Source organism: Vulpes vulpes, chromosome 14 (genome assembly GCF_048418805.1).
Source record: "Vulpes vulpes isolate BD-2025 chromosome 14, VulVul3, whole genome shotgun sequence".
NCBI lineage: Eukaryota > Metazoa > Chordata > Mammalia > Carnivora > Canidae > Vulpes > Vulpes vulpes.
This window is the reverse complement of record NC_132793.1, coordinates 5,499,351-5,515,324: the sequence shown is the minus strand read 5'-3', so window position 1 is coordinate 5,515,324 and position 15,974 is coordinate 5,499,351. Positions and strand designations below refer to the sequence as shown.

General features: G+C 52.5%; 1 protein-coding gene across 1 annotated transcript in view; it reads right to left on the bottom strand.

Annotated features, from left to right (window-relative positions):
* Positions 1–1,288: 1,288 nt before the first annotated feature.
* BMP7 (bone morphogenetic protein 7) overlaps positions 1,289–15,974 on the bottom strand; it is a 92,530-nt gene continuing 77,844 nt past the window's right edge. Inside the window, exons 5-7 of the mRNA XM_026015089.2 lie at positions 8,308–8,384; positions 6,694–6,804; positions 1,289–3,351 (exon numbers count right to left, since the gene is read on the bottom strand). Coding sequence (XP_025870874.1) covers positions 3,202–3,351; positions 6,694–6,804; positions 8,308–8,384 — 338 coding nt within the window. The 3' untranslated portion in view covers positions 1,289–3,201. The remainder of the gene's footprint in view (positions 3,352–6,693; positions 6,805–8,307; positions 8,385–15,974) is intronic.

The following is a 15,974-nucleotide window of genomic DNA, read 5'->3' as shown; positions in this document are numbered from 1 at the left end:
AACACACGTGCCTACCGGGGCCGGGACAGGTGCCAGACGGGGAGGTGAGGCAGGGGTGAAGAACGCTTGTCCTCTCTGCTTCCTCCTGCAGGTGAGGCCCTCCCGACCTAGCTTGTACCTTCCCGCTCTTCATAGACACACGGGACAAATACATAGCAGGCTGAGATGATTTTAACAGCAACGGACATTCACCCCTTCGTGAGAGAGGCAGTTGGGAGTAGGGGGGAGTGTGGCAACAACCACTCTTCGGCCCTAGCTGAGAGTTCCATGCAGGAAGGGGGCCCCGGGTAGCCAGATCTGCCCATTTCTCAAGAGAAGCCAGGATGGGGCTTTTTTTCATCCCCTACTTCTAGTTCTCAAAAACACGTTGGCCATGAATTCACTCTTTGAAGACATATAAACACCATGCGGGGGTGGGGGGTGGAGTGGATAAGACACGTCTGCAGGCTGCATCTGGGCCCCCCTCTTCCGCCCCCGGTTTGTGGCTCTGGTCTTTGGCCTGGAAACAGAACAAAAGCTAATTTGCGCATCAGGACAGTGACAAGAGGATTTGGAAATCACAGGCGCTGGAACTGGTTAGGAGCAGCTGCTTCACTGGGGGCAACGGGGAAGAGCAAACAGTCTGGCCCTGGAACAGCTGGGGTTCTAACATCCATCAGGTGACCTCAGGGTGTGCTTCAAAGCGAGCAGGAACCTGAGCTGTCGCTGCAAGCTGCACCACCAAATGCTGCTCTGTGCATGGTTAGGTGGTGGGCCCCTCCCTGCCTCCTCCAGGCCCCCAGGGCCCCTCCACAGCCTGAGCTGGGAGCCAACAGCAGCCCCCAAACCACTGAAATAATTCGCACTGGACAATGTTGGCTTTGGGGCCTGGGCTGCTTTAGTTTTGGGTGTACACTTCCCCCACCCCGCCTTTCTTTTTTTCTTTCTTTCTTGTGCCTCTATTTTATTGGGATGACTAAATCTTTAAACTATGTTAGCAGTAAACACAGCTAATTTACCCCCTGCCTCTTTGAAACAGCTGTTGACAGCTGCACTGTAATTCAATCAAGGATCTTTGTAGCAGAGCCTACCAAATTCCCATTTGTTGTTGGGTTCCATCTCTCCTGCCTGGAGCCCCACACAGCTGCACCAAATATTGATGAGCGCCCCTTTCTCCCCAGGGCCTGGATGATAAACAGTGTGTTAATAGTGGGGGCCCAAGCAGAGAGTTCTTAGCAAACCAAGAGAACTCTAATGTCCAGGAGTTGAGAGAAAAAACAACACACACAGACATACACACCCCCAAGAATCAGAACCAAATGTCTCCTTTTTATTGAAAAGTCAAAACCCTTTTTATTTTGTCTATTTATACAGAAAATTTGCTGAAGACTGCTCTATGCAACAGCTGAAGGTACATTGGTCTGACCATTAATAAATAGTCTTAAATAAGAAAACAAATAGGCTGGGGGTAAGCGAACTCATCATCCTGAACAAGGGACCGAAGGAGGGTGTAAAATGAGCTTCTGATGGACATAAATAATTTCTTTGTTTTGTAACAACTATTTACATGTTTCAATGTACAAAGGATGCTAGCCAGGAGCCAGGTGGGGTGTAAGTGGTGAGAGAATCTACAACAAGGGTGAACCACACGAAAATCCCCAGATCTGCCAACAGATAAAACAAAGTTCGGCAAAAACAGTGACTGTTCCCCATTTACCAGGCAGAGTAGAGGCTGCAGCCTAAGCTACTGAAGAAGAAAAATAAAAGAAAATAAAAATGGGGCCCCAGTGTTTCTAGGAACCAACTCAATCAAAGTGAAGAAATGATTCCCCTTGGCCTGGGTTCCAGGGGCACAGGCCTCATCTGGATAACCCTGCTCTTTGTTCCCAGACTGCTCAGAATTCTGCAAGGTCTGTGTTGCAGCTAGAGGTGGGGTGCATGGCATTTAGGGACCTGCTGGCCAAGGGAAGCTCATGCCAAGAGCCACATCAGAGATGGCACCTTTGAATCAGAATGCTCAGGACATCACTCTCAAAGCAGTTTCTAGATCCCTCCATTTGAGATTCGCATCCAGCATACCCTGCACCTAGCAGATCTCCAACCATGCTATCTGCTCCTTACCTCAAGGAGCTGATTGTTTGCAGAGCAGAGCCCTCAGTAGGGGTCTGCAAATGAACATAGGTGGCCACAGGGGCCCTGGCTGGAACCCAGAGTTCAGAAAGCTGCTGCCAATCAATAACCAACAGGGGAGAAGACCTGGAGGAGGGACAGTACCCCTGCCCACCCCACCCTTATCTAGAGTGAGGTTTTGTTGGCACTTCTTTAAATAGGGCTGTGTTAGCTACAGTTCAGGGTCACATTGTGGGTTCTCTCCTGATTGCTATCCCTTCCACTCTGTCATTCCACATTGATTTTTCTACCATGAGGAGGGCTGGAAAACCAATTCCAAATGTCTGCCGGTGCTTCACACGCCTATTTTAATTTCTGCCACCACACACCCAGCAAGGATGGAACGTATTTTTCCTTCAAAGTCAACACAACCCCTCCTGCGAGCAAAAATTTGCCCTCTCTCTTCCCGGTCAAATCTTGGATTTGGGCAAGTCTATGTAAACAGCAGGCCTCTGCAAGCCTCAGAATGAAACCAGAATGGAACGGAGAGGGGGGCCTCCCCTTCCTCCACCGGCCACGGCTTCTGTTTATGAAATCAGAGTAAACCAAGAAATGGGGATAAATTGTTTAGGAAAATATATCTGTAACATCCTAACCATTTTCATTCATTCGTTTTATTGTGACATTTATTACAGGAACTTCCGTGTCAATTTTCCTTGCGCACAGACACAAATGTGCCCACCCCTCGCCGTGCCCCCTTCCTCCCGCTGCTGGGTGGCCTGGCTGAAGGGTGCTCCTAATTACCCCTGGGAACGAGTCAGTGCACGGCTGAGACTTCACAACCAATGATCGTGGCCGGGCAATTTTTCTTTATATATTTTTTTTCCTTTAGGTTTTGCCTGCAGCAGCATGTAGGATCTTGTCCGCAGGAGGCCGATGAAAACCTGATCAAAAGGCATTTGCCTCTCAAATTCCTTAATCCTCCTACGCCATTAAGATTGGGGATGGGGGCGGGGCAGGTCTCGCAAAAGGTGGTCACTGTGCTGGGTGGTGGGGGTTCCCAAGGATCCGGGAACAACGCGGCCTCCCTGAGGGCCTGACCTCCAGGAGGCGCTAGTGGCAGCCACAGGCTCGGACGACCATGTTTCTGTATTTCTTCAGGATGACATTGGAGCTGTCGTCGAAGTAGAGGACAGAGATGGCGTTGAGCTGAGTGGGGGCACAGCATGGCTTGGGCACCGTTTCGGGGTTGATGAAGTGGACCTGGAACACACACCGAATGGTGGCAGTGGTGAGAAGCGCTGGGTCACTGCTCCCAGCCTCCTCATTTCTGTAAGGAACGGGAGCTGCTTGGGCAAAACGGTGGCATGTGACACCCCACCCCCCACCCCCAGCAGTGACTGCAGGTGACACTTGCAGTTCTAGCCCGTGACACATAACCTCTGCTGCTATTGCACAGACCAGGGCACCAGAGCACACAGGTCTGGGCAGCACATAGCTGGGAAGCTAGGAGCCAGGTGGTTCTCTGCTGCGGGGCTGTCCTGTGCAGTGCAGAGTGTTTCACAGCATCTCTGGGCTCTACCCCAAAGCAGCCAGAGGCACTCCACCCCCAACCATGCCCACCAAAAATGTCTCCAGACATCGTCAAAGGTCTCCTGGGAGGCGGAACTGCCCCGAGTGGGGAAGCCCTGGCTTAGACAGAGTGGGCCTGCAGGCCACATCCTGCCCCCCTGCCGGTTTGTCAATAAAGTTTTATTAGCATCCAGTCACACCCATTCGCTCTGTAGTATCTGGGGCTGCTTCTGCACGCCAATGGCAGAGTTCAGCTGCCACAGAGGCTTTGTGACTCACAAAGCTAAAAATATTTACCATCTGGACTTTTTCAGAACAAAGTGGCCGACCTCTGGGCTAGACCTGTCCCGTCCAAGAAAAATACAATGCAAATCACACGTGTAATTTAAAATGTTCTAGCAGCCACATTTGAAAAGATGGAAAAGAAATTGGTAAAATTAAATAAGATATTTCATTTAACCCAATATTTCAAAAAAAAAAAAACTATTGTTTCAACACACACTTGCCATAAAGTATCTTTTTTTTTTTTAATTTAAAAAATTTTTTTTGGTACTAAGTCTTTAAAACCTAGCATGTATTTTAGACTGAGAAAGCATCTTGATTCCGACTGGCCGTATTTCAGGTGTTCAAGAGCCACGTGTAAAAGCGGTCACTGTATTACTGTATTGGATAGTGCAGATCCAAATTATACTAGACTCTTCTAGCAGTAAAACCAGGAGGACAAAGTTGGGCAAACACTGGGTGGGACGTCAACAAGAAGGAAGAAGGTCTAGAAGGGAGGAATGAAGAAACACGCCAGCTAGCCGCTCGGGTTACTGCTCCTTCTCGCTCATAAGATTCTCTGCACCTTACAGGGGACGAGAGCTGGGCGCAAACAAACTCAAAAGCCTGAAGGGGCCACAGAAGCACCCCTGGGTGCGCAAGGCAGGTGAGGAATAAAACAAGAGGGAATAGTGGGGGTTGGGGCGACCCAGAGGGCAGCTGCTGCCGCTGACCGCGGCCAAGCAAAGGCAGTGCGGTTGGCTGTGCCGAGTGGCCAGGACAGGCCAGAGACCTAGTTCTGCTGAATTTTTATGTGAAACTTCCAGGTTTCCGACGCACAACGTGTGCCAACTGAAAGCACTCTGTGGCAGCCTCTAGCCTGTGACCTCTGAGATAAGCCAGCACATGTTTTAGCTTTTTATTACGGACTGTTTCAGACCTTACAAATCTATACCGCCTCCTCCACCCTTGAATAATTTGAAAGCAAATCCCAGACATCAGCTCATTTCCTCTGTTTTTCACCAGGACTCCCAGCAGGCAAGGATTCCCACCCCCATCACCTTTTTTGTTGTTGTTGTTTCAGAGGTAGAATTTTGTGATTCATCAGGTGCAAACAACACCCAGTGCTCATCACATCACCTGCCCTCCTTAATGCCCGTCCCCCAGTTACCCCAGCCGCCCACCACCCTCCCCTCCAGCGGCCCTCAGTTTGTTTCCTAGAGCTCAGCATCTCTTATGGTTTGTCTCCCCCTCAATTTTTACCTTATTTTATTTTTTCTTCCCTTCCCCCTTTTTAAACACGACCACAGAACTTCTTTTTCAGAATAATTAGAATTCTCGTTCTGATCCCAGGCCTCTCTCGTGACACGCAGACTGAGTAGGTGATCAGGGGACAGCCAGGCTCCCGCTGCATGGGCCATGAAGCAGGGGTCGGAGGGTAGAGGTGTGCCCTGGTAGCCTGGGAGACCCCCCTGGCACCCCCCAGGGGCCACCAAGGCAGGGCCTGAGGGGGCATGCGGGCACAGGGGAACAGGCCTGGGCCAAGGAACAGGTTGGGGGCATTATTCATTTCAATCCTGAGCAGGGCTTCAGAATTTACCATCAGGGAAGGAAGGGCCTTGGAAAAGCATAACTAAAAAAGAAGCCTTCCCTCCGAAGGGCAGAACGTGGTCCAAATGAAAGGAACAGGGGAGCTTTTTCTCCAAGACATAACACATGGGTCAGTACCAACTCTACCACTAAACCTTTAAAAGAAGCCAAAAAAGTTTCAGAACAAACAGAACTGTAGGACTGAGGGGGTGGCCCTGGGTAATGAGCTTTCTGTCACCAGGAGGAGCATTCAAGCCAGGGAAAGGCCTCAATAATGTTCCTGGCAGGGAGCTAGATAACCAAGATCCCTAAGCCTCAGATTCTAAGGTAAAGAGCCAAGTCCCTAATTTTTATCCCGACTGATATTTTCGGTAGAGTAGTAAAAACCACTTCTACCAAGGGTCGCCAGGGCTGTGCATCCTGTTACAAGCCTATCTTCTTATCACACTGAACCCTCCAGTGACCCCATGGAAGTTTGACCTGAAACGGCCCCCGCCCTGCCCCACCTCGCTGTCCTGCTTACTCCTCTCCAGCATCCTCTGTTCACCTTTTTGCTTCTCTCCCTGGAAACTGAGGCCCTGAAGGCAGGGACCAGGTCTGTGCTGTTCTCTGCAATGCCCTCAGCTCCCAGCGCAGGTTTACCTGCAGAAGATGCTCAGCAGACACCCTTGGATGGCTGACCCCCCAAAGTTCAAGGCTAGGAGGCAAAGACATGAGTTCGGGGAGTGGACAGGCTCTCAGGCTGGTCTGAACCCAGGGAAGCCCCGACTCTGGGAGGTGCGGGGGCACCTATGGGGGCGGAGCAGATGTGTGGTCAACTAAGAACAGCTGCCCAGAGAGGCAGGGCCAGGACTGACTCGCCGTTAGCCACAGTGACCATTATCCAAGACACCTTTGGGAGCCCCTGAAGCTGTGCTTATTTCTTCCAGAATGGGGAGAAATATATGAACTTTAGGGTCAGGGATGATACATATCTTTATGCCAATGCTGTTGTAAAATAACATTTTTAATCTCTCTCTCTCTCTTTTTTTAATGGAGGAAGGGGCCTACGACAGGAGGAGTGCCCAGGGCCCGCGGAAAGTCAGGGCCCCAGCCTGGAGGAGCAGCAGGGCAGGGCCACCAGACCCTGCCGTCCCTCCCACCCAGCGGAGCACGCCCAGACGGCACGCAGGCCCCACTCACCAGCGTCTGCACGATGGCGTGGTTGGTGGCATTCATGTAGGAGTTCAGGGGGAAGGCACACTCCCCCTCACAGTAGTAAGCGGCATAGCCTTCGGGCGCGATGATCCAGTCCTGTGGGGGACAGAGCGTGAGCCCCACAAGGGCCTACCCTTCGTGCCCAAGCCCCCACCTACCCTGCAGCCCAGACTCATGCTTCCAGAGGACAGAGGACCAAAGACCTGGCCCACACCATCCCAGCAAGGGTGGGGAGTGTCCTGCAGAAGCATGAGAAATGGAGCACCCCCTTCCATGGTCCCCCACAGAATGCAAAATGAAGGAAAGACCACCCTGGGGCTGGGCTGGGCTAGGCCCAGAACAGACACCTGCAGGGCCTTATGGGGAGGCTGCACAGACCAGTGTGACCAGGATGGCTTCGACTCCAGCGCTACTAGGTGGTTACGCGTTGGCAGTTTGCTTCAAACAAAAGCTCCACGCCTCAGTTCACGGACATGGGAGAAAGACTAATATAATAACCCACAACATCGAGAATTAAGCGCCTATGTAGACGAGCCAGCTCAGCGCTGGTGCACATGTGCGGCTCGGTGAAGGATGCACACGGCCACGTCTGCCGTTAGGGCTGGGTTAGCACCGGAATACTGCTCTAGCACTCTGTCCACCCCTCCCTGACTCAAGTCCATGGACTCTTCCCGCAGAGGAGCTGGAGTCTGGGGCTCGGTTCCAGCACCAGGATGCAAGCACGGGAGCCGTGAGTGTGAGGTCAGCACGGCAGGAGGGCTCCACGCTGCCCGAGCGCAAGTGCTCTGATAGTGCGCTTGGGCATGATCCCCAGGGAAGCATCTGGACTCCCCCGCTGAACCACAAGCTCAACGAGGAGTGAACAACAAGACCAGTGGCCTTGGTGATCTCAACACCCCATTAGGACTATTTGAGCTCCACGAGGGCAGGCACACGGTAATGCTCCCTGCGGCACCTCCAGCGCCTGGAACAGCACCCGGAATGTCAGAGATACTCCTACTAAACAGTCATTAGACTGTATGACCCTCATGCCTGTCCTAGGATTCACTCTTGCCCTTCGCCCCATTCCATCCAAATGGTTCTGGAAGGAGCAGTCATGGTCCTATGACATGATCTCAACCCCCAAACGGCTGACTGGTTCAGGATCAAGCCCCTGACCCCAGGTAGGCCAATCAGTCCCTGCCCTGGGATCTGAATCATGGAAAGGAAGGAGGGACAGACAGGGTGGAGGGTGGGAGCCAGCCCTGCAGGCAGCTGAGTTCTAGCGCATGGGCCCCACCTGAGAGAAGTAGCCAGCCGCAGGGTAGAGATGAAGTTCACATGTAGCATGGGGCTTAGGGTTCAAAGTGTTTGGGCTCCTGGTTCTAGCATGAGTCTCCACCACATTTCTGCTCCTGGGTGTCATGAGGCATCCCTGCATCCTTAACCTCAATTCTCTACCCTAGTTAGGACACCTGACGCTGGAGTCCTAACTGAAGTAGATGAGAAACGTGACTCAGTGCACACATGGGACCCAGCCCCACTGCCTTGGGCGGGGGGCACGAGGAAGCCCACACCAGAGCCCCCACCATCGGGGCAGATCCGGCCACCCGTCCTTACCTGCCAGCCCAGATCGCGGAAGCTGACGTACAGTTCGTGCTTCTTGCAGGCCTGCCTCTGGTCGCTGCTGCTGTTTTCTGCATTGGTGGGAGACAGAGGCACGGGGGAGAGAAAACACACAAACATATTAAGGTTCCCTCCATCTAAGGCAGTGGTGTGAGCACGGTTGAACTCAGCTAGAACGTGACCTTCCTGACATGAAAGCCGTTCCAGTATCTATAGCCTTAAAACTCATTTCCATCCCTAGCAAATGGCCTCTGCAAGAGGCACCAACGTCCCCATCCCTCTTGTGCCATCTTAGCTCCTAGTATGCTCTGGATCCTTCTGTGGACATTGGCTTTTTTTGTACACGTGCGTTGTCTGGAGGCTGACCTCTGCCTGGGTTCCACATAGGAACCAAACTATAGCCACGTGCCACCATGCTGGCTGCAGAAGCCTGCTCAGAGGGGTCTGCCCTCAGCTGCTGAGGCCAGCCCACCTCACGATGCTCACCCCTCTTTCAAAGGGCAAAAGGGGGCACAGCCAGGGCCTGGGACAAAGACCCCACTGCCAGGAAGAAATGCAGAAACTCACATCCCATTGACCTCCCAGAGGAACACACTACTTAGGTTTTTCTGAGGAGTGAAAACTATGACTGGGGTTTTCCAGAAGTATGTAAGGTTCGTAGGCATCTGCGTTAGGGCTTGAGCACTTGTAAACATGTAGAAAGCTCTGTCCTTCGTCTCTCTGTCACTCTCACACAGACACACACATACTCTGGTGCTCCTGCACCGTCTTCTACCCTGTAGCTATGGGGTTACAGGGATGTTTTTTTCTTCCTTACTCATGACTTGTCTTTCCTCCACCTAAAACTTTCTAGGGGCTTTCTTTTTTTTTTTTTTTTTTTAATTTATGATAGTCACAGAGAGAGAGAGAAAGAGAAAGGCAGAGACACAGGCAGAGGGAGAAGCAGGCTCCATGCACTGGGAGCCCGATGTGGGATTCGATCCCGGGTCTCCAGGATCGTGCCCTGGGCCAAAGGCAGGCGCCAAACCGCTGCGCCACCCAGGGATCCGGGGCTTTCTATCATGCTTAGAGCAATGTCCCAACTCCTGCCCTTGGCCTGTAAGCCCCTATGTGGCCCTGATTCCTAAGCCACAACCTTCTTTCTGTGCTGGGAATGTACTGTCAAGTCTGTTCCTATCAGGGCTTTTGCACTTGCTGTTTCATCTACCTGAAATGCTCCTTCTCATAATCTTTGTATGTCTGGCTCTACTTGATATTCAAGCCTCACCTCCAATGTTGCCTCTTCTAAAAGGTTTTGGGAGGTTACCATTGGATCCCCAAGGCCCAGTGTCCACCAGTATTTGTGTAGTTAACACACAAATACAGGAGACGTCAATGCCTCAGCTTCTGTGCCCTGCTGTGATCCCTCCAGGCTCAAGCATCCCAGAAGGTAATGAACACCAGTGGGTGAGGAACACAAGGACAACTCTTTGCAGGATGAAGAGGAAAGCCAAGGAAATGAACCAGGGTTGCTTGCTCACCTGACTTGCACTTGGGAGGCATCCAGATGCACCCAGATCCCCCTGCCTGGTCAGCTCTCTCAGATGACCAGGTGAGTGGCCCTCCTTGGGCCTGGGGGGTCATGGCAACCCCAGCCATTGTCAGTGACTAGTTCATAACCCAGGTCTGAGCTCACCAGCCCATATGTTATCCTTAGAGTGAGGACTGGTTCAGATAAGAACAACAACAACAAAAAGAACAAATGACACAATCCAAGCCAACAGGACATGGGTGAAAGCATGCTGGGGGCTTCCGGAAAAAGTTTCCTTATTCCTAAGAAAGGCTCATGGGAAAAGATGCTCATCTCTTTCCCCTATTGCCTGGGAATAGAAAAGCAGTAGAGCCTGATGACTACCTACAGCCATAGCCTTGAGGAGAAGCCAACACTGAAGGTGGTGAGCAAGGACAGAAAGCCTTCACTGTTGAAAGCTTTCACTGTTGTTGACTTTCTGGATCAACCTACCCTCATGCCCACCCAACCCTGTCACTGTGAGCCAATGGCTTTTTAGTGGTTGGAGCCACCTGATTGGTGTTTCTGAGACTTGTAGCCAAACCACGCAGTGGGTCCTACTTGGAAAGGTGCCTCCCAGTGTGGGGCTGATAGTCAGCTGGAGCCCAGCTGTAGACTCCAGAGCACACCAGCTCCCAGGTGGGGTCTGGCCAGGTAAGGGGGTGCTGCTCCAGCTCTGGAGTCAGACCCTGGTTCTCCTAGACCTTGAGATGCTCATCTGCAGAGTGAGGAGGAAGTGCCTCCAGGGACAGCCGTGCACATTCCCATCAGTTTAGCACAACTCTCAGCTCATAGCAACAAGCTGCTGATTATCCTTCCAGCCCACCTGCCAGGGAAAGTTAAAACTATACACAAACTTCATTCCTACACACACTCTTTAACCATTTGGAGTAAATGACTGTTTTTTTCCAAACCCAACGTTTGGAAGAAGTGAAACACCCATCATCCATTTGCTGCTTTCCCCTGAGTCATAAGACTTCTATCTGTGTGGCTTCTAGGTTAATGAGAAACAGTAAGATTAAAAACAGTATTACTGAATTCCTTTCCCCAGACCTCAACTTCCCCATCCATGAAATGGGTGTGAGAGTGGTGTAGAAAGCCACCTGTGGTGACCATACACAAGTCAGGAAGCTTCCTCTGAGGCCTGCTGGACAGTATGCTGTCCTGGAAGTCCTGGAGGTACAGCCCCCGGGCTACCCCAAGGCTAGGTACAAATCAGAAATGGGAAGAGTGGGAAGGAGAAACAGAAAGAAGAACGGGGTGGAGAAGAAGACAGGGAAGGAGGGCAGCAGAGGGCACAGCGATCAGAGATGTGTAGGCCCAAGATGAGTGCCTGTTTGCAGCTCAAACAGGGGGTTCAACGCAGCTTCCACCTCCATCAGCCTCTGTGAATATCCCCGATTTTATACATAGCTTTACATCTATTGTGCAGGAAAGCAATTTTTAAAGATTTGCAACCAATGAGAAAAATTGATTATGACAGAATTGTGTGTGTCTTTATTGGAGGGATCCTGGCCCTCGGGGACACTCAGAACTCCTGAGGTGACCTCAGTGAGGGCGGGGTGGGCACAGTCTCATCCCCTGGGGGCCTGGTGCACCATCCATCCACGCATCCACACATCCACGCATCCATCCATCCATCCAAGCATCCATGCATCCATGCATCCATGCATCCATCCATGCATCCATCCATCATGCATTCATACAAACTGTTACTGAGTGTCTATTGGTTTGCAGACGCTGTTGTAGGCATTAGAGATGCAGGTATGAACAGAGGCAGTCAGTAAGTCAGTGAGTGAATGTAAACTATATCCCATGGAGATGGAGAGCAATAAGGTAGGAGAGGAGGCCGTGGGATGGAGGGTGCCACAAGAAGGCTCTTCTGAGGAAGTGATGTTTGTGTAAGAACCAAAAGGAAATAAGAGCTAGCCAGAGAGTCATCCAAAGGAGGAACATTCCAGGATGAAGACATAGAGGTAGGGAGAGAAGGGTGCCCTTCATGACTGAGAAGACCAGCAAGAACCCAGACCTCTTGCACTTGCACCCAGACATTTAACAGATGATAGCAGTGGCTGCTAACAGAGGGACAGAGAGTCAGGCACTAGAGCCTTCCAGGAATGAGAAGGCATGAGCGGGGCTCAGCAGTGGGCACAGTGGAGGGGCAGGAGGTCTACCTTGCTGGGGGCTGCGGGGGGATTGGGAGGACAAAGCAGCAATGGGGAATCTGGGGTCCCCCTTCCCTACCTCTGGGCCTGGCAGCCCAAGGGCTGAGAAAGGGAACCAGCTACAGAGGTAGCTGGGCCTCCAGAGGGCCAGGTGGTCATTGATATGTGAAGGTCAAGGGAGCCATCAGAGAAGAGCCCAAGCAATCTACCGGACCGTTTGCAATACTGTCTGTAATGCACCGAGTGGAAGTCCAAAGATGGTCCCTGTCGCTGAGGCAAGGCCCGTGGCCACAGGTAGCAATGTCAATGTGCAGGCCTCCTTCTCCCCTTCGCTGCAGGGAGGTGGAAGGTAGAGGGGAGGGACGAGGAGCACCCCTCGGCCCAGTGATGTGTGGAGCAGCCCCAACAAGACAGGATCGAGCACATTAGTTTGGGACAGGGACGTGGCAAAGAAGCTTTGCATCAAGTGCCAACATCGCTGGCTGCTTAAGGTCCTGAGTAAAAAAAGGATCCGAAGCTGTGGAGGCTCAGTGAGAAGAAGATGCCACCATTGATTAGTGATGTCTACCATGAGCAGAGGGAGGGCAAGTATCGGCCTGAGTGCCACGTTTCCCAACCCCATCTTGAAGCAAAGCAATGATAATTGGCTTAATGTTGAAACCCAAGTCTGTGAGCAGCTTGCGAGGCCAGCTGGAGGTGTAAGTGGGGGCTGGACACAGGCCCTGCCACCAGAGACCCAGACCCCCGCATGGCACCTCTGGGCCTCCTTACATCACGGGGCTGCTCCAGGAGAAAGGGGTCAGAAGTCCTGTTTCACGATGGCCTCGTATTAGCAAAAAGACTACGACAAGGAAGAAGAGATGCTCGAGAAGCAGACAGTTCCCCTGTCGCTCTGGCCTGGCCCCCAAAACCCACCCAGCTGCTCCATCTGCCTCCACCAGCCCCTGCCTGAGCAGCTCACAAGTTACAACCCCCACAGATCATCTGGGGAAGACACCTAATTACCAGGGGGTTGGGTGCAAATGTGGGTGAGGAGAAGAAAGTGGGACCCGGTCTTTCAACCCCAAGCCACACTACCTAGGAGTAGCTGAAAGCTCTGGGCCTGCAGGGAAGAGAGTTTTGCAGCAGACGGCAGGCCGGAGCGTGTGTCCCTCCAGCACATAAAGGGCTGCCACGTGAAAGAGGATTCAGCTCATGTAGCCCTACAGCAGGATCCCCAGCCATCTTCACATGAGGCAAAGCCCTTCGGGAGGGTGTGTATGTGTGTGTACATGCACGTTCAGATATTCTGCTTTACCAAGCCTGGGGTGCGGCTCAGGCCTTGGTATTTTTTAAAATTAAATTTCCAGGAACGGTTTAGATAAACTGCATAAAGGGCTGGGAAGTAGAAAGTCCCAGGAGGGGAGGCAGATTCCAGACAAGCCATAACGGCTGCCACGTGAGGTAGTGAGAGCCTCATCCTGGGGGTTATGTAAATGGAGTGTTTGGCGAGGATGCAGCGGGGGAAATCGGGTGTGGACTTCTAAGACTTTGAGGCCTGGTCCCTCTTCCTTCACTCCTGAGGTATACCTGATAGACCTCCAAGACCCTGGAGTCTGCTGGCATGGAATCTTCCAGCATTTTCTGCCTGGCTGATAAGGAAAGCCATTTAACAAGTCTCCCTCCTCTGACCCTTCCTCAGGACCGCACCCTGCTCCCCACCATTCTCAGGGCAGCCCCACCATCATCCGATCACCCCTGCCCCCGCACCATAGCTTAGAACTGCAAAGGCTTCCAAATTTGTTTTGGTTGAAGTTGAAACTCAAGGTACGACTCTCCGGAGGACTCCTGATCTTGCTCACCTTGCCGGCCCCACCCTCCCCTTGTCCCAGACACCATGGCCTCTCTCTCCCCTCAAAGGAGCCCCGCTGCCACCCCCACCCAGCCTAGGCCTCGAGGGTGGACCATGGCTGAGCTCTCTCCATTGGACCCCAGCCCCTAGAGTCAGCCCAGAAAGGGTTTCCAATGCAAATTAAGGGATTCAGTTGGATTTTTGTTAGGGAGCATTTCAGACCCTTTCAAAAAGCCTAAAAAAAGAATGGGTCCACTTGCCAGTACGGGATCCCACCAAAACCCCCTGCACGTGAGCTTCAGGGCCACAAAAATCCATCCAGGGGCCCCTGGGGCCAGGGAACCCTGCTCTGAAATCTTCACTCTCCACAGCAACCATTCCTTTCTTCTCCTTCCAAAAAAAAAAAAAAAAAAGAACAAAAATTTAAAAACTGGCTACACGAAACCAAGGACGCTGGTTAGAAGGTTCATCTGGGGGTGGGGGCTGCTCAGCCACCTGGACACCAGATTTCTAACCACCGCCGTGCACCTGCCCGTGAGCCTCTCCGGGCCAGCCCCGGGCCCAGGAGCCGGCAGGGCCGAAGAGCTGAGCCAGCGGGCTCCTTCCTGCTGCAGACCTCCCCGGCCTCGCCGCCCACCCAGGGCCCGGAGACGGCGCGTGGGCAGGCCGAGTAAAGCCCTCGGCAAACGTGCGGACGGGCTTCCTACGGCTGCTTCAGCGGATTAGCACAAGCACGGCGGCTGGAAACACCACCAAGTTACAATCTTCTAGCTCTGTAGTCCCAAAGTCTGACACAGGCTAAATTCACGGCGTCGGTGGGGCCGTGTCCCTTCTGGAGGCTCCGAGGGAAATCTGTTCCTTTGTCCCTTCCAGCTTCTAAAAGTCACCCGTGTTCTCCGCTTGTGCCCTGTACCTTGTCAGCTTGTGCCCTGTACCCCGCCTCCACCTTCAAAGCCAGCGACATCTCCCCTCTCTGCCCGCCTCTGGACTCCCACCTGTCCAACCCCATCGAAGAGGGCTTCTCCCCCCTTGAGGACCCCTGTGATTACAGTGTGATGTGGGCCCCCCTGGGCCGTCCAGACCGACCCTATTTTCAGGTCAGATGATAGCAACCCTCATTCTGTTGGAACCCTTGGTCCCCTTTGCCATGTAGTCACCAGTTCCAGGGACTAAGACAGGGACACCTGGGGACCGGAGGGCTCACCCCTCAGACAGCAGCACAGCTGGCCAATGTGAGGGGACAGGGCAGGTGGGCTTTCAGCCGCCGGGCTCCTAGCATCTGGGTGGTCATTTCTGCAGTCCGCTGGGAAATTGGTTTGCTGGTGAAGTTCATTTGTTTGCAACTTTCTTTTTGGTCTGGGGGAGAATCGAAGTGCATCTTTGCAGAGGCAGCACTCAACGTGCTGGAGAACATGGCACAGGCCAGGGTGTGGGCATGGAGGCCTCAGGTGTCCACAGTGCTAGAGGCTGGTCTGGGCCAGCCCAGTCCCCAAACTCATCCCAGCCTCCCCAGGCCACCAGATGCCAACACCAGAGGCCTGGTCAGCCCGGAGGTTAAGAGGACCCAGCCAACCCCTGATGCTGGCACAAAGGTGGGCCCAAGCGGGGCTCTGCAAATGCCTGGTGAATTGTCAGAAGACATTTAACAGGATCGCTGGGGATGCCAGAGCCCACCAAGTACAGGCAGGTGCCTCCTGGCAAAACCAAAAGGGCTCTAATCCCAGGACTGCCACCTACTTGCTTTGTTGACTTGGAAAAGTTACCTACGCTCTCTGAGCCTCACTTTTGGGGAGGCCACCCTCCCCCGAGCCTCAAGAACCACAGAGCACCATGCACCCTACAAGTACCTAAACGTCTCAATCCCTGGAAGTTTCCTTGGAGGAACGCACCGACAAACATTTTCTATTAATCTTAGAATTGCTTGCTATATAAATTCTACCTTTATTTTTAAGTTGTTTTTACTTATAATAATGCAACATGATGACGAACCGAAAAGTATTCCCACAAAATACACCAAAAAGTCTAGTGCTTTTTTTTTAACCTATAATAACAAGACATTTCAGATAAACCTGAAAGCATCCCAAATAATACACAAAAAACCCCACCACCACGCCCT